The sequence below is a fragment of the Salmo salar genome, chromosome 28 (assembly GCF_965601325.2).
Source record: "Salmo salar chromosome 28, fSalSal1, whole genome shotgun sequence".
NCBI lineage: Eukaryota > Metazoa > Chordata > Actinopteri > Salmoniformes > Salmonidae > Salmo > Salmo salar.
Window position 1 is genome coordinate 24,459,183 of NC_138318.1, and position 19,006 is coordinate 24,478,188.

Sequence of the window (19,006 nt, forward strand, 5' to 3'; positions counted from 1 at the left end):
TCAGAAGCTCACATACACTAAGTTGACTGTGCCTTTAAACAGCTTGGAAAATTCCAGAAAATGATGTCATGGCTTTAGAAGCTTCTGATAGGCTAATTGACATCATTTGAGTCAATTGGCAGTGTACCTGTAGATGTATTTCAAGGCCTACCTTCAAACTCAGTGCCTCTTTGCTTGACATCATGGAAAAATCTAAAGAAATCAGCCAAGACCTCAGAAAAAAATGGTTGACCTCCACAAGTCTGGTTCATCCTTGGGAGAAATTTCCAAATGCCTGAAGGTACCACGTTCATTTGTACAAACAATAGTACGCAAGTATAAACACCATGGGATCACGCAGCCATCATACCGCTCAGGAAGGAGACGCATTCTGTCTCTTAGAGATGAACGTACTTTGGTGCGAAAAGTGCAAATCAATCCCAGAACAACAGCAAAGGCCCTTGTGAAGATGCTGGAGGAAACAGGTAAAAAAGTATCTATATCCACAGTAAAACGAGTCCTATATCAACATAACCTGAAAGGCCGCTCAGCAAGGAAGAAGCCATGGCTCCAAAACCGCCATAAAAAAGCCAGACTACGGTTTGCAACTGCACATGGGGACAAAGATCTTACTTTTTGGAGAAATGTCCTCTGGTCTGATGAAACAAAAATAGAACTGTTTGGCCATAATGACCATCATTATGTTTGGAGGAAAAAGGGGGAGGCTTGCATGCCGAAAAACACCATCCCAACCGTGAAGCACGGGGGTGGCAGCATCATGTTGTGGGGGTGCTTTTCTGCAGGAGGGACTGGTGCACTTCACAAAATAGATGGCATCATGAGGAAGGGAAATTATGTGGATATATTGAAGCAACATCTCTAGACATCAGTCAGGAAGTTAAAGCTTGGTCGCAAATGGGTCTTCCAAATGGACAATGACCCCAAGCATACTTCCAAAGTTGTGGCAAAATTACTTAAGGACAACTAAGTCAAGGTATATGAGTGGCCATCACAAAGCCCTGACCTCAATTCTATACAAAATTTGTGCGCAGAACTGAAAAAGCGTGTGTGGGCAGAACTGAAAAAGCGTGTGTGAGCAAGGAGGCCTACAAACCTGACTCAGTTACACCAGCTCTGTCAGGAGGAATGGGCAAAAATTCACCCAACTTATTGTGGGAAGCTTGTGGAAGGCCACCCGAAATGTATGACCCAAGTTAAACAATTTAAAGACAATGTTACCAAATACTAATTGAGTGTATGTAAACTTCTGACCCACTGGGAATGTGATGAAAGAAATAAAAGCTGAAATAAATCATTCTCTCTACTATTATTCTGACATTTCACATTCTTAAAATAAAGTGGTGATCCTAATTGACCTAAGACAGGGAATATTTACTATGATTAAGTGTCAGAAATTGTGAAAAACTGTTGTATAAATGTATGTATTTGGCTAAGGTGTATGTAAACTTCCGACTTCAATGGAATACTCGTACAGCTGTTTGTTTTCTGTTTTTTCAGCAATAATCTCAGTTGGAGTTTGTTGGTTGGAAGCACACTCTGACGCAAGTTTGTTGTTGGGGTTTTGTCAGATTTTATTTTATTTGTATTCATGAGAGATGTGGCCCATGTTGGTACATGGTATGATATGTTATCCGTTGTAATGTCGACATAGAAATATATTGAAGCAATCATTGATTTTAACTCCTCACCAGCCAGTTTAAGACTCAAAAGATTATTTCCAAGCTATTTCATATTTGAGAAATGCCTTGCAACATTGCAATTGTGATTTCTCTCCAAAAGGCCTTCTCTCTAGAGCAAAATGGGCTGACTGTGCAAGGAAGTAAAGAGAGATTCAAGGACCAGAACTTTGATCAAACTACCAACATGATAGCATTGGTACCTGACTGCTTCTACCTGCAAGACTTAAAGGGTTCTACGACTGTCCCCATAGGAGAACCATTTTTAGTTTGAGGTAGAACCCTTTTTGGTTCCAGGTAGAAGCCTTTTTGGTTCCAGTTAGAACTCTTTTGGCTTCCATGTAGAACCATCTGGAAACAGTTTTGCATGGAACCCAAAAGGGTTCTATCTAAAACCAAAAGGGTTCTATCTGGAACCAAAATTAGTTATTCAAAGGGTTCTCCTATGGGGACAGCCGAATAACCCTTTTTTCTAAGAGTGCACTACTGTTAGTCGCTTTGAATAAAAGAGTCTGCTAAATGGCATATTATATATTATATTATCAACAACAACAAATCCAGTCAAAGCAGAAACATTGGCATTGGCACCCAGGTTATCTAAGTGTAACCGTCACAGGGTATACTCAATGAACTTCTTCAAATAACTATCATTCCATTAGCGCTCTTGACCACCTGCTGCTACACATGGAGAGAGCACTGGTACACACTGCTGTGCAATAAAATCATTGATCATTGTCATCATCTATTGTGCAGACTACATCAAATAGCTAATTTAAGACTTGCTGTTTCATTGTGTTGTATTCATTTTCCTTGCCGCAGGTAGATTCATTTTTAGAACTGAAATAATTGGAAAAGGAAATTGAAAAGGAAATTGTTTTCAAGGTTAGCTTAACCTTAAAGCTACAAGTGCCTTTGTGCTAAAATGTCTATTTGAGACCATGGCTCTGTCCGAAATCTGGCTTCCATACTACTTAATTAAACTTCATACTGTGTACTAAACTACATAATGTACTATTTAGAATGTACTGTTTAAAAAAAAACGAATGCAGTAAGCAACACATATCAGCATACTAGGCTCATCCTACTGAGAATGCCTCATCTAATGCTCAATTGCATTGATTCCCGCCATTGGTTCATTTTGGTAAAGTGCGACTCTTCGTCAGACACACGTGGATCTCAAAAGACAATTCTCTTCCTCAATAGTGTGCAGACAATTCTACTAGATGAAAAGTCAAAATTAGTATTTCATCTGTCATTAAAGCATAAAGTACACATATTTTTGTTTCTTCACATACTATAAAACGTAATTTTTTCGCAAACACAAAATGTCTCCTATTTAGAACTCAAGGACAGGTATGCCTACTTGGCATGTCACGTTGTATAATGATAGGAGACAGGCGCAGGAATGCAAACAAAGTTTTTTGAATTTCTCTTCCCAAAATAGCATACGTAATAAAAAAAAAGGTTTTACCTTTATTTAACTCAGGAAGTCAGTAAAGAAAGTATTGTGATTTACAATGACGGCCAACACCAGCCAAACTCAGACAACGCTGGGCCAATTGTGCGCCACCCTATGGGACTCCCAATCACGGCCAGTTGTGATACAGTATGGATTCAAACCAGGTTGTCTGTAGTGACACCTCTAGCTGAGATGCAGTGCCTTAGACCACTGCGCCACTTGGGAGACCCATGAACATGAGGGAACGAAGCCCAAAACAAACACGTGCAAATACAGTTGAAGTCAGAGGTTTACATACACCTTAGCCAAATACATTTAAACTCAGTTTTTCACAATTCCTGACATTTAATCCTAGCAACAATGCCCTGTCTTTGGTCAGTTAGGCTCACCACTTTATTTTAAGAATGTGAAATATCAGAATGATAGTAGAGAGAATGATTTATTTCAGCTTTTATTTCTTTCATCACATTCCCAGTGGGTCAGAAGTTTACATACACTCAATTAATATTTGGTAGCATTACATTGAAATTGTTTAACTTGGGTCAAATGTTTCAGGTAACCTTCCACAAGCTTCCCACAATAAGTTGGGTGAATTTTGGCCCATTCCTCCTGACAGAGCTGGAGTAACTGAGTCAGGTTTGTAGGCCTCCTTGCTCGCACATGCTTTTTCAGTTCTGCCCACAATTTTCTACAGGATTCAGGTCAGGGCTTTGTGATGGCCACTTCAATACCTTGACTTTGTTGTCCTTAAGCCATAACTTTGGAAGTATGCTTGGGGTCATTGTCCATTTGAAAGACCGATCTACGACCAAGCTTTAACTTCCTGACTGATGTCTTGAGATGTTGCTTCAATATATCCACATAATTTTCCTGCCTCATGATGCCATCTATTTTGTGAAGTGCACCAGTCCCTCCTGCAGCAAAGCACCCCCACAACATGATGCTGCCACCCCCGTGCTTCACGGTTGGGATGGTGTTCTTCAGCTTGCAAGCATCCCCCTTTTTCCTCCAAACATAACAATGGTCATTATGGCCAAACAGTTCTATTTTTGTTTCATCAGACCAGAGGACATTTCTCCAAAAAGTATGATCTTTGTCCCCATGTGCAGTTGCAAACTGTCGTCTGGCTTTTTTATGGTGGTTTTGGAGCAGTGGCTTCTTCCTTGCTGAGCGGCCTTTCAGGTTATGTCAATATAGGACTCGTTTTACTGTGGATATAGACACTTTTGTACCGGTTTCCTCCAGCATCTTCACAAGGTTCTTTGCTGTTTTTCTGGGATTGATTTGCACCTTCGCACCAAAGTACGTTCGTCTCTAGGAGACGGAATGCGTCTCCTTCCTGAGCGGTATGACGGCTGCGTGGTCCCATGGTGTTTATACTTGCATACTATTGTTTATACAGATGAACGAGGTACCTTCAGGCGTTTAGAAATTGCTCCCAAGGATGAACCAGACTTGTGGAGGTCTACCATTTTTTCCGAGGTCTTGGCTGATTTCTTTTGATTTTCCCATGATGTCAAGCAAAGAGGCACTGAGTTTGAAGGTAGGTCTCGAAGTACATCCACAGGTACACCTCCAATTGACTCAAATGATGACAATTCGCCTATCAGAAGCTTCTAAAGCCATGACATCATTTTCTGGAATTTTCCAAGCTGTTTAAAGGCACAGTCAACTTAGGGTATGTAAACTTCTGACCCACTGGAATTGTGATACAGTGAATTATAAGTGAAATAATCTGTCTATAAACAATTGTTGGAAAGATTACTTGTGTCATGCACAAAGTAGATGTCCTAACTGACTTGTCAAAATTATAGTTTGCTAACAAGAAATTTGTGGAGTGATAGAACAATGAGTTTTATAACCCCAACATAAGTGTATGTAAACTTCCGACTTCAACTATATTTGGCTAAGGTGTATGTAAACTTCCGACTTCAACTGTATATAGATGTCCTAGGCTACTTCTTTCAGGTAATACATTCACTGCAGTATTAGCCTCATGCCTTATATTTAGATCATTAATGATGGATTATGCATAATAAGCTTCTAATTTATACCCTCTGTCTCTTGCACAATACCTGCGCACCTGTGCTCCGCTGGCCTCTCCTTAAAAACCACTCCTTAGCTCTTGGAGTACCATTTTTTTTAGCATTTCTTAAACCAATAGACTATTCGAAGAAGGATACAAGCTCTTGTTTGCTGTTAAATATAGCGGCCAATAGAACTCACGGGTAGTTTGAAAGAAGAGCGAACGCGCAATGGCAGTAGGCTATAGCAGTTATTTATTCAGACCCATAACCATTAAATCTTCATGAAGAGAAGTGAAAGCCTTCTGCATTTAATTCTAGTCCTATATTATTCAAGGATGTCATTAGAATTATGAAAATAAGGACAACGAAACTTATTTAATTTAACTGTTGAAAGCAAGGAATGAATGAAGCGACAATAAAGAAATAGGAAGTAGGCTAATAACATCAGGGGAAATATTATGAAAGGTATTCAGTATATGCGTCAGCCTACTAATTATACAAATAGGCCCTATTATATTTCTAAATTAAAATCGAATTCACTAGCCTATACTTGTAACTTTGTAGGCTGCATGTACTGCACCAGAATCGCATGTTCTCTCCCTGCTTTATCATGGTTTGAACGATGTGTGTAATTCCAGTCCATATAATACAGTATAATATACTGAGTGTACAAAACATTAGGAACACCTGCTCTTTCCATGACATAGACTGACCAGGTGAATCCAGGTGAAAGCTATGATCCCTTATTTGTTTCACTTGTTAAATCCACTTCAATCAATGTAGATGAAGGGAAGGGGACAGGTTAAAGAAGGATTTTTAAGCCTTGAGACAATTGATACATGGATTGTGTGTGCCATTCAGAAGGTTTTGAATGGGCAAGGGTACGGTAGTGGAAAGCATTGGATTCAACATTGGCCAGCATCACTGTGGAACGCTTTTGACACCTTGTAGAGTCTATGCCCCAATGAATTGAGCCTCTATTGAGGGCAAAAGGTGGGGGTGCAACTCAATATTAGGAATATGGTGTAAAGTACTTAAGTATTTTTTGGTGGTATCTGTACTTTATTTTACTATTTATATTTTTGACAACTTTTACTTTTAATTTTTGAATTCTTGCAATGTACGCTAGATACCAGATGTTATTACATCAACCCCGATTTTCACAGCATAGTTGAGTTGCCATATTCATACATAGCACATTGGGCCTCATGAGCCCTTAATTTGCGGCTCGCTGTGATTTTCCTATTTTCCATTCATAATACATAACAATGATACAATTTCAATTCAATGTGTTTAATGCAGGCCTGAATCACTACATTGAATATATATATTGTTCCCTGGATGGCAGATAGATAGCAGTATAGCGCAGCTGTTGAACAGAAAGGCCGCAATAGAACGTTTGCCGAAATAGTACGCAACTGCTCAGCTACAGCGACCGACACATATCAGTTTGCTACTAGCTAATCTTGCAGACCTGGTAGCCATGGATCAATTTATTGTAAAATAGAAACGTAAATCTATTGACAATGAAAATGAGGGGGAAGAGCTGGAGAACAACGTGACAGCTATGAACAAACAACCACCGGAGAAGCAGGAAAATCAGGAAGATGGCAGCGGGGAAATGCAGCTAGCTAACGTAGCTAACAGAAAGGCCGAAATTGCGTGGCTCCGGTGGCTAAGAGAAGGATACGGTCGATTCAAGAAGCACACCGAAAGTTCCAAGAGAAATGGACAGACAAGTATTGTTTGTACTGCATAATGGGACTAGCTCACTTTGTCTTATTTGCCAGAACAGAAGGCAGTCGATTGTTTTAAACGAGCAAATTTAGAGCAACATTTCCAGTCGCACCATGCCCACTTTGACAAAACACTCTCAGACAAAACACAAAGCAACCTCAGAAACAACAAAATAGCGCAACTCAAAGGACAACAACAAATGATGGACAGATCTAGCACTGTTGCAGAGAAAACGACAGCGGCAACATATGAGATTGCTTGGATAACGGCGAGAAACAAGAAACATTTTTGGGGGCCTCAGCCGGAATAGTGTATGCTAATTTCACAAACAAGGAAGCTATTTTAAAGCAAATTAGGGGACTGCAACACTCAGACTCGACCATAACAAGACGCATAGAAGACATCGGCAAGGCCATGTCCGTGGCGCCGTGTTTTAGTATTGCGCTTGACGAAAGCACTGATGTAAGAGACATTTCCCGATTATGTGTTTGGGTCCGCTTCCCTCAAAATGAGTCGTTCAGAGAGGAACTTTTATGTTTACTGCCCCTTCAGGGACAAACACAAGGAGAGGATATTCTGAAAGACCTTGTTCCATTTTTTGCTGATAATAATATTGACTGGTCAAATCTGGCATCTGTGTGCACTGACGGCGCCACAAACATGCGAGGGAAGGAGAAGGGACTCAACAATGAACATTGTGAAACAAAAACAGAGAAACAGACTGACCAATGCACACCTTGATTGCCTCACAAGGATAGCAACAACAGACTATACATTTAAAAAGAAATCAGTCAAGGTGCAGAAGGGACATTTTCACTCATCCAACTACTGAGGTAACCCTTAATATGGGTCTTATACATGTGATGTAGCCTATTTGATGTGTATGTATATGTTTGTGATGTGCTGTACATCAAATCAATTGCATGTGCTCTATTGCTCGGAATTTGCTCTCAATTGATAATTGATAATATTGGAAGAAAAAGTACAACAAATTAAATATCTGTACGACCCTATGAATGATTGTATCAACCCAAAGTGGCCCCCTTACAAAAAATTGTAACACTGCTCTATAGTAATATTACCTGCACTAATCAATGTTTTTATAAGGATGAATGAACCCACCTAAACCTGGGTTTAGAGAATTATGCAGATTGTTAATGTGTCCTTTTTAGGTCTCTCTGAAACAGAACAGTTGTGTAACGGCCTCTCACACACACACACACACACACACACACACACACACACACACACACACACACACACACACACACACACACACACACACACACACACACACACACACACACACACACACACACACTCCCAGGTCGGGGAGGCTGTTTTGTGAAAACACCTTGGGCTGAATGGCGTGTGTTAAAAGATGTTGACATATTTTCAGCAATCAACCATCAAACCCTGACCTGACTGGTTTCATGCCTCTCCCTGGCATCTTTCATCAGAGACCTCTTATCTTCTCTCCTGGTCCTCCCCTCCTGCCATTTCCAACATCTCTCGCTCACTGCCCAAGATAAAGGAGAGGAGCGATGGAGAGACACACGACTCTGTGGAACAGTGTGTGTGTGTGTGTGTGTGTGTGTGTGTGTGTGTGTGTGTGTGTGTGTGTGTGTGTGTGTGTGTGCGTGCGTGCGTGCGTGCGTGCGTGCGTGCGCGTGTGCGTGTGTGTGCGTGCATACTGTACGTGTGAGCCAAGAGTAGCCTCCATAGTGCAGATAGCTCCTCACAGTGCTCTTAGCCTCCATACTAGGAAAGTCCTTTGGCATTGTGTTTCTTCACTGAGTAGGAACACAGAGTATATTTGGCATTGTGTCTGTTCACTGAGTGGGAACACAGAGTATATTTGGCATTGTGTCTTTTTGCTGAGTAAGAATACTGAGAGTATATTTGGCATTGTGTCTCTTCACTGAGTAGGAACACTGAGTATATTTGGCATTGTGTCTGTTCACTGAGTGGGAACACTGAGAGTATATTTGGCATTGTGTCACAGGCGTCAAAGTGAGTAGACCAAGGTGCAGCGTGGAATATGTTAATCTTGAGTTTAATGAAGAAGAATGAACACTTTACAAATTAAACAAAAAATGACAGCAGACAGTTCCGTCAGGTACTTACAACTAAACGGAAAACAACTACCCACAAAAAACAAAGGAAAAACAGGCTGCCTAAGTATGGCCTCCAATCAGAGACAACGATAGACACCTGCCTCTGATTGGAAACCATACCCGGCCAAAACATAGAATGCCCACCCACCTATCACACCCTGGCCAAGCTAAACAGAGAAAACACAGCTCTCCTAGGTCAGAGCGTGACACATTGTGTCTTTTTGCTGAGTAAGAACACTGAGAGTATATTTGGCATTGTGTCTTTTTGCTGAGTAAGAACACTGAGAGTATATTTGGCATTGTGTCTGTTCACTGAGTAGGAACACTGAGAGTATATTTGGCATTGTGTCTTTTTGCTGAGTAAGAACACAGAGTATATTTATCATTGTGTCTGTTCACTGAGTAGGAACACTGAGAGTATATTTGGCGTTGTGTCTTTTTGCTGAGTTAGAACACTAAGAGTGTAATGGCTTGGTGATGAAGGAATGAGGCACAGGAAGCAGCGAGCACAGGGTAGTGGCGTATTTAATGTACACTCACACACAAAACAAATATTCCCAAACACAGGGGAGAAAACACACACGGCGTAAAACAGCGCCGACACGAACATGAGCCGTCAGTAACGAAATAATCCCGCACAACACGGAAGCGGACCAGCTAAATTAAATAGCCCCGCTAATTACCCAAACTTAACACAGGTGCACAAAACCAAAAAAAGGGAAAACCAAAAAAGGGAATCAGTGGTAGCTAATAGGCCGGTGACGACGACCGCCGAGCGCCACCCGAGCAGGAGGGGGCGCCACCGTCGGTGGGAATCGTGACAGTACCCCCCTCCTGACGCGCGGCTCCCGCAGCGCGCTGACACCGGCCTCGAGGACGACCCGGAGGGCGAGGCGCAGGGCGATCCGGACGGAGGCGATGGAAATCCTTCAACATGGATGGGTCCAAGACGTCCTCCGCCGGCACCCAGCACCTCTCCTCCGGGCCGTACCCCTCCCAGTCCACGAGGTACTGCAGGCCCCTCGCCCGGCGTCTTGAGTCCAGAATGGCCTGTATTCTGTACGCCGGGGACCCCCCGATGTCCAGAGGGGGTGGAGGGACCTCCGGTACCTCACCTTCCTGCAGGGGACCAGCTACCACCGGCCTGAGGAGAAGCACATGAAACGAGGGGTTAATACGGTAATAGGAAGGGAGTTGTAACCGATAACACACCTCGTTTATCCTCCTCAGGACTTTAAAGGGCCCCACACACTGCGGCCCCAGCTTCCGGCAGGGCACGCGGAGGGGCAGGTTCCGGGTCGTGAGCCAGACCCTCTCTCCCGGTACGAACACGGGTGCCTCACTGCAGTGGCAGTCAGCACTCCTCTTCTGCCGTCCACTGGCCTCCTTCAGGGAGTCCTGGACGGCTCTCCAGGTCTCCTTGGAGTGCTGTACCCAGTCCTCCACCGCAGGAGCCTCGGTCTGGCTCCGGTGCCATGGTGCCAGGACCGGCTGGTAACCCAAAACACACTGAAAGGGTGACATGTTAGTAGAGGAGTGGCGAAGTGAGTTCTGGGCTAACTCAGCCCAAGGAATGTACCTCGCCCACTCCCCTGGCCGGTCCTGGCAATACGACCTCAGAAACCTGCCCACTTCCTGGTTCACCCTCTCCCCCTGCCCATTGCTCTCGGGGTGATAACCGGAGGTCAAACTGACCGAGACCCCCAGCCGCTCCATAAACGCTTTCCAGACCCTGGATGTGAACTGGGAACCTCGATCAGAGACAATGTCCTCCGGCACCCCGTAGTGCCGGAAGACGTGGGTAAATAGGGCCTCCGCAGTCTGCAGGGCTGTAGGGAGACCGGGCAACGGAAGGAGACGGCAGGACTTAGAGAACCGATCCACAACCACCAGAATCGCAGTGTTCCCCAGAGAGGGGGGAAGATCTGTCAAGAAATCTATAGACAGGTGCGACCATGGCCGTTGTGGAACGCGGTGGGGCTGTAACTTCCCTCTCGGTAGATGCCTAGGAGCCTTACTCTGAGCGCACACCGAACAGGAAGAGACATAGGACCTCACGTCCTTAGCCAAGGTGGGCCACCAGTACTTCCCCCTGAGACTCCGCACTGTCCTCGCCACACCAGGATGACCCGCAGTAGGTAGCGTGTGCGCCCATCGAATCAATCGATCACGAACACCGAGCGACACATACATGCGACCCACGGGAACCTGCGCAGGCGCAGGTTCCAACACTAATGCCCGCTCGATGTCTGCGTCCACCTCCCATACCACCGGTGCCACCAGCCTAGACGCTGGAATGATGGGAGTTGGATCGATGGGCCGGTCCTCCGTTTCATAGAGACGGGACAGCGCGTCGGCTCTAGTGTTCAGGGAACCCGGTCTATAGGAGATAGTAAACCTAAACCGGGCGAAGAACATGGCCCACCTTGCCTGACGTGGATTCAGTCTCCTCGCTGCCCGGATGTACTCCAGGTTTCGGTGGTCGGTCCAGATGAAAAAGGGGTGCTTAGCCCCCTCAAGCCAGTGCCGCCACACCCTCAAGGCTTTTACCACCGCTAGCAACTCCCTGTCCCCCACATCATAGTTACGCTCCGCCGAACTGAGCTTCTTCGAAAAGAAAGCGCAGGGGTGGAGTTTCGATGGCGTACCCGAGCGCTGTGATAGCACGGCACCCACCCCAGCCTCGGATGCGTCCACCTCCACTATGAATGCTAGAGACGGGTCCGGGTGCGCCAACACGGGTGCGTCGGTGAACAGCGTCTTCAACTTCTTGAAGGCTCCGTCCGCCTCCGTCGACCATCGCAAACGCACCGGCCCCCCCTTCAGCAGTGAGGTAATGGGATCCGCTACCTGGCCAAAACCCCGGATTAACCTCCGGTAGTAATTGGCAAAGCACTTCCTTCACCGTGGTTGGAGTCGGCCAATTACGCACGGCCTTAACGCAGTCACACTCCATCACCACCCCCGTGGTGGAAATGCGATAACCCAGAAAGGAAACGGCTCGTTTGGAAAACACACATTTCTCAGCCTTAACGTATAGGTCATGCTCCAGCAGTCTACCAAGCACCTTGCGCACCAGGGACACATGCGTGGAGCGGGTGGCGGAATATATCAGAATGTCATCGATATAGACAATCACGCCCTGCCCGTGCAGGTCCCTGAGAATCTCGTCAACAAAGGATTGAAAGATGGCTGGAGTATTTTTCAACCCATACGGCATGACGAGGTACTCATAATGGCCCGATGTGGTACTAAAGGCGGTTTTCCACTCGTCTCCCTTCTTGATACGCACCAGGTTATACGCGCTCCTGAGATCCAGTTTTGTGAAGAACTTTGCTCCGTGAAATGATTCCACCGCCGTAGCGATGAGAGGTAGTGGGTAACTAAACCACACCGTGATAGCGTTTAGACCTCTGTAATCAATGCACGGACGTAGATCTCCCTCCTTTTTCTTCACAAAAAAGAAACTCGAGGAGGCGGGTGAGATGGAGGGCCGAATGTACCCCTGTCCCAGGGATTCCGTGGCATATGTCTCCATAGCCGCCGTCTCCTCCTGTGACAAGGGGTACACGTGACTCTTGGGAAGCGCAGCGTTAACCTCTCTAGGGCAGGCGGGAAGAATTCGTCCCACCTACGCAACAGCCAGTCTAATCCAGTGGCGCGATTTTCAAATACCTTAGAAATGCTATTACTTCAATTTCTCAAACATATTACTATTTTACAGCTATTTAAAGACAAGACTCTCGTTAATCTAACCACACTGTCCGATTTCAAAAAGGCTTTACAACGAAAGCAAAACATTAGATTATGTCAGCAGAGTACCAAGCCAGAAATAATCAGACACCCATTTTTCAAGCTAGCATATAATGTCACAAAAACCCAGAAGACAGCTAAATGCAGCACTAACCTTTGATGATCTTCATCAGATGACAACCCTAGGACATTATGTTATACAATACATGCATGTTTTGTTCAATCAAGTTCATATTTATATCAAAAACCAGCTTTTTACATTGGCATGTGACATTCAGAACTAGCATACTCCCCGCAAACTTCCGGGGAATTTACTAACAATTTACTAAATTACTCACGATAAATGTTCACAAAAAGCATAACAATTATTTTAAGAATTATTGATACAGAACTCCTCTATGCACTCGATATGTCCGATTTTAAAATAGCTTTTTGGTGAAAGCACATTTTTCAATATTCTAAGTACATAGCCCAGCCATCACGGGCTAGCTATTTAGACACCCGGCAAGTTTAGCACTCACCAATATCAGATTTACTATTACAAAAGTTTGATTGCCTTTTGTTGTCTTCGTCAGAATGCACTCCCAGGACTGCTACTTCAATAACAAATGTTGGTTTGGTCCAAAATAATCCATCGTTATATCCGAATAGCGGCGTTTTGTTTGTGCGTTCCAGAAACTATCCGAAATGGTAAATCAGGGTCGTGCGCATGGCGCAATTCGTGACAAAAAAAATCTAAATATTCCATTACCGTACTTCGAAGCATGTCAACCGCTGTTTAAAATCCATTTTTATGCCATTTTTCTCGTAAAAAAGCGATAATATTCCGACCGGGAATCTCCATTTAGCTAAACAGAGGAAATAAAACAAAGCTTTCGGTCGACGCGGGCACGAGCCTGAGTCTCACAGTACTGTAACCAGCCACTACCCAAACGCGCTACTTTGTTTCAGCCAGAGCCTGCAAAGCCACGATTCAGCATTTTGCCGCCTTCTGAGAGCCTATGGCAGCCGTAGGAAGTGTCACGGTACAGCTAAGATCCTCACTCTTCAATAAACAGAGACAAGAAGAACGACACCTTGTCAGACAGGCCACTTCCTGCATGAAATCTTCTCAGGTTTTTGCCTGCCATATGAGTTCTGTTATACTCACAGACACCATTCAAACAGTTTTAGAAACTTTAGGGTGTTTTCTATCCAAAGCCAATAATTAAATGCATATTCTAGTTACTGGGCAGGAGTAGTAACCAGATTAAATCGGGTACGTTTTTTATCCAGCCGTGTCAATACTGCCCCCTAGCCCTAACAGGTTAACCTGGAGATCTTTCGCACAATCCCCCTGTCGATGAGGTGGTAATTTAGTCGCCCTCTTTTTACAGAAGGCGATCGCCAAATCGGCGTATTCAGGGGGAATGCGCACGGTGGACACCTGGTCTGGACTCTCCACCGACGTGGCACCTATGGAAACTCCTAGACACCTCCCTGAACACTCCTCTGACCACCCCTGGAGAACCCCCTGTTTCCACGAAATACGGGGATTGTGACCAGCCAGCCAGGGGACCCCCAGCACCACCGGAAACGCAGGCGAATCAATAAGGAAAAAACGAATGCGTTCCATATGATTCCCTGCGTTACCATGTCCAGTGGCACCGTAGACTCCCTGACTAGCCCTGACTCTAATGGTCGGCTATCTAGGGAGTGCACGGGGAAAGGGGAATCTATCGGCACCCGCGGAATGCCCAGCTTAATGGCAAGTCCACGGTCCATAAAATTCCCAGCTGCGCCTGAATCGACTAGCGCCCTATGCTGGGAAGAGGGAAAAAATTTAGTAAACAAAACAGGTAAAAACACGTGACCAACAGGGGGTTCTGGGTGAATCTGGTGCTGACTCATCTGGGGTGACCGAGAAGTGTTCTGCCTGCCCTCTAGACTCCCAGACTGGCTCCTCCAGCACCGGTCGGCCGTGTGTCCTCTCCGACCACAGCTGGTGCAGGAGGAGCCAACTCCTCTGGTGCCCCTTGGCACGGCCCCCCCTACCTCCATAGGGGTAGGGGCGGGTGTGCACGGAGGTGGAACGGGCAGGACCCTCTCCGAACGCCCGCGGGAAGCCAGCAGATTGTCCAGACGAATGGACATGTCGATGAGCTCGTCCAGGGATAGAGCGGTGTCTCGACAGGACAGCTCCCTGCGGACGTCCGCCCGGAGACTGCATCTGTAGTGGTCTATGAGGGCCCTGTCGTTCCACCCCGCCCCAGCAGCCAAGGTCCTGAACTCCAACGCGAAGTCCTGAGCGCTCCTCGTCTCCTGCCTGAGGTGGAACAGCCGTTCACCCGCCACTCTTCCTTCCGGAGGGTGGTCGAACACGGCCCGAAAGCGGCGGGTGAACTCTGGATAGTGGTCCCTCGCCGAGTCTGGGCCATTCCAGACCGCATTAGCCCACTCCAGAGCTCGGCCCGTCAGGCAGGAAACGAGGGCACTCACGCTCTCCTCTCCCGAGGGAGCAGGTCTGACAGTGGCCAGGTACAGCTCGAGCTGGAGCAGAAATCCCTGGCACCCAGCCGCCGCCCCATCATACTCCCTCGGGAGCGCCAAACGAAGCGCGCCAGAGCCAGACGTAGTCGGAGGAGGAGGTGGCTGCATCGGAGGAGCCGGAGGTGGAGAGAGGAGACCACTTCTCTCCCATCGGTCCATCCTCTCCATCATCTGGTCCATCGCGGATCCGATGCGGTGGAGGACCGTAGTGTGGTGGAGTACGCGTTCCTCCATCGAGGGAAGAGGGGTGGCCGCTGCTCCTGCTGATTCCATGCCTTTTCGTGGTGCGAGATTCTGTAATGGCTTGGTAGTCGTGGTGAAGGAATGAGGCACAGGAAGCAGTGAGCACAGGGTAGTGGCGTATTTAATGTACACTCACACACAAAACAAATATTCCCAAACACAGGGGAGAAAACACACACGGCGTAAAACAGCGCCGACACGAACATGAGCCGTCAGTAACGAAATAATCCCGCACAACACGGAAGCGGACCAGCTAAATTAAATAGCCCCGCTAATTACCCAAACTTAACACAGGTGCACAAAACCAAAAAAAGGGAAAACCAAAAAAGGGAATCAGTGGTAGCTAATAGGCCGGTGACGACGACCGCCGAGCGCCACCCGAGCAGGAGGGGGCGCCACCGTCGGTGGGAATCGTGACAGAGAGTATATTTGGCATTGTGTCTTTTTGCTGAGTAAGAACGCTGAGAGTATATTTGGCATTGTGTCTTTTTGCTGAGTAAGAACACTGAGAGTGTATTTGGCATTGTGTCTGTTCGCTGAGTAGGAACACTGAGAGTATATTTGGCATTGTGTCTTTTTGCTGAGTTAGAACACCGAGAGTATATTTGGCATTGTGTCTTTTTGCTGAGTAAGAACACAGAGTATATTTGGCATTGTGTCTGTTCACTGAGTAGGAACAGTGAGAGTATATTTGGCATTGTGTCTTTTTGCTGAGTAAGAACGCTGAGAGTATATTTGGCATTGTGTCTGTTCACTGAGCTGGAACAGTGAGAGTATATTTGGCATTGTGTCTTTTTGCTGAGTAAGAACACTGAGAGTATATTTGGCATTGTGTCTTTTTGCTGATTAAGAACGCTGAGAGTATATTTGGCATTGTGTCTGTTCACTGAGTAGGAACAGTGAGAGTATATTTGATATTGTGTCTTTTTGCCTGGTAAGAACACTGAGAGTATATTTGGCATTGTGTCTGTTCACTGAGTAGGAACACTGAGAGTATATTTGGCATTGTGTCTGTTCACTGAGTAGGAACACTGAGAGTATATTTGGCATTGTGTCTGTTCACTGAGTAGGAACACTGAGAGTATATTTGGCATAGTGTCTTTTTGCTGAGTAAGAACACTGAGAGTATATTTGGCATTGCAGTGTTTCCCCTAGTATTTTTTTCAGCAGTGATGGCAGAGTTTTTAAAAATGTATTATTTTCGCCTAACCCTACCACCCCTCCCCTAATTCGTAGCAGAGTGGCAGATCTATACATCTCCAATAAATGTGATGACACAGTGACCTTTTATGAATTTTTGTCTCTTTTGTCTCTCAGACAGATTAATACTATTCTATCTCTGACCTCTAACTGCTTCACTCTGACCTCTCAGACCTCATTTTGTCTCTGTCTCTCCAGAGATCTGAAATTGGATAACATCCTGCTGGACGCACATGGCCACTGTAAGCTGGCTGACTTTGGCATGTGTAAGGAGGGGATCCTCAACGGAGTCACCACCACCACTTTCTGCGGGACCCCTGACTACATCGCTCCTGAGGTAAACCTCAACCCTCCCTCTACCCACTACACTCTACCCACTAGCCTTCATCCTCTACCCTCCACCCTCTACCCTTCATCTTCTACCCACTACCCTCTAGCCTTCATCCTCTACCCACTACCCTCTACCCACTACCCTTCATCTTCTACCCACTACCCTCCACCCTCTACCCTTCATTCTCTACCCATTACCCTTCATCCTCTACCCACTACCCTCCATCCACTACCCTTCATCCTCTACCCACTACCCTCTACTAACTACCATTCATTCTCTACACTCTACACTCTAACCTCTACCCACTACCCTCTACCCACTACCCTCTACCCTCTACAGTCTGACAGTAAACCACCCATTAATCTGGGACAGTCTGACAGTAAACCACCCATTCATCTGGGACAGTCTGACAGTAAACCACCCATTCATATGGGACAGTCTGGCAGTAAACCACCCATTCATCTGGGACAGTCTGACAGTAAACCACCCATTCATCTGGGACAGTCTGACAGTAAACCACCCATTCATCTGGGACAGTCTGGCAGTAAACCACCCATTCATATGGGACAGTCTGGCAGTAAACCACCCATTCATCTGGGACAGTCTGGCAGTAAACCACCCATTCATCTGGGACAGTCTGACAGTAAACCACCCATTAATCTGGGACAGTCTGGCAGTAAACCACCCATTCATCTGGGACAGTCTGGCAGTAAACCACCCATTCATCTGGGACAGTCTGGCAGTAAACCACCCATTCATCTGGGACAGTCTAGCAGTAAACCACCCATTCATCTGGGATTGTCTGACAGTAAACCACCCATTAATCTGGGACAGTCTGGCAGTAAACCACCCATTCATCTGGGACAGTCTGACAGTAAACCACCCACTCACTTATCTGGGACAGTCTGACAGTACTCAACCATCAATTCCATAAGTTACTCTCTCACATGCTGTACTCTTTCATTGACTCAACTCTTTATCCTCTACTCTCTCACTGCTTCTCTCTCACAGTTTCATTAAACAAAGCTCACTCAATCACTCAAGAAATTACTCACTCAATCACTCAATAAATTATTCACTCAATCACTCAAGAAATTATTCACTCAATCACTCAATAAATTACTCACTCAATCACTCAATAAATTACTCACTCAATCATTCAAGAAATTACTCACTCAATCACTCAATAAATTACTCACTCAATCACTCAATAAATGACTCACTCAATCAATAAATTAGTCAATCAATCAATAAATGACTCAATCAATCACTAAATTAGTCAATCAATCAATAAATTACTCAATCAATCACTAAATTACTCAATCAATCAATAAATTACTCAATCAATCACTAAATTACTCAATCAATCACTCAATCAATCAATCAAACTCATGTACTCATTTGTTCTACTCATTCTCTCATTATATCATCCCTAATGAGCTGGTGTCACAAGTATTCTGTTCCCCCTTACTACCATATAAATCCTGCTGTAGTGTAGCTGGTGTTAGTGTTTCCTGTGCCCCTGTGTTTTTTAGATCCTAAAGGAGCTTTTGTATGAGATGGTGTTACATTGTTTCCTGTCCCCCTGTGTGTTTAGATCCTACAGGAGCTAGAATATGGCCCCTCTGTGGACTGGTGGGCTCTGGGGGTGCTTATGTACGAGATGATGGCGGGCCAGCCCCCCTTCGAGGCTGACAATGAGGATGACCTGTTTGAGTCCATTCTCCACGATGATGTCCTCTACCCAGTGTGGCTAAGCAAGGAGGCAGTCTCCATCCTGAAAGCGGTCAGTGACCTACAGTATATCTCCCTGTCCTAGTCTGCCTGTATCTCTAACCATCCCTCTTTGCTCTCCTTTTTATCTTCTCTTTCTTCATATCTTTCCCACTCCTTATTCCACTTGTTCTTTATCAGCCCCCCTTTCCTCCCCACAC

General features: G+C 45.5%; 1 protein-coding gene across 1 annotated transcript in view; it reads left to right on the top strand.

Moving 5' to 3' along the window:
- Nucleotides 1-19,006, top strand: part of LOC106589721 (protein kinase C epsilon type) — a 159,466-nt gene that overhangs the window by 134,389 nt on the left and 6,071 nt on the right. The window contains exons 12-13 of the mRNA XM_082970524.1: nucleotides 16,940-17,078; nucleotides 18,670-18,858. Of these exons, the coding sequence (XP_082826650.1) occupies nucleotides 16,940-17,078; nucleotides 18,670-18,858 (328 nt within the window). The remainder of the gene's footprint in view (nucleotides 1-16,939; nucleotides 17,079-18,669; nucleotides 18,859-19,006) is intronic.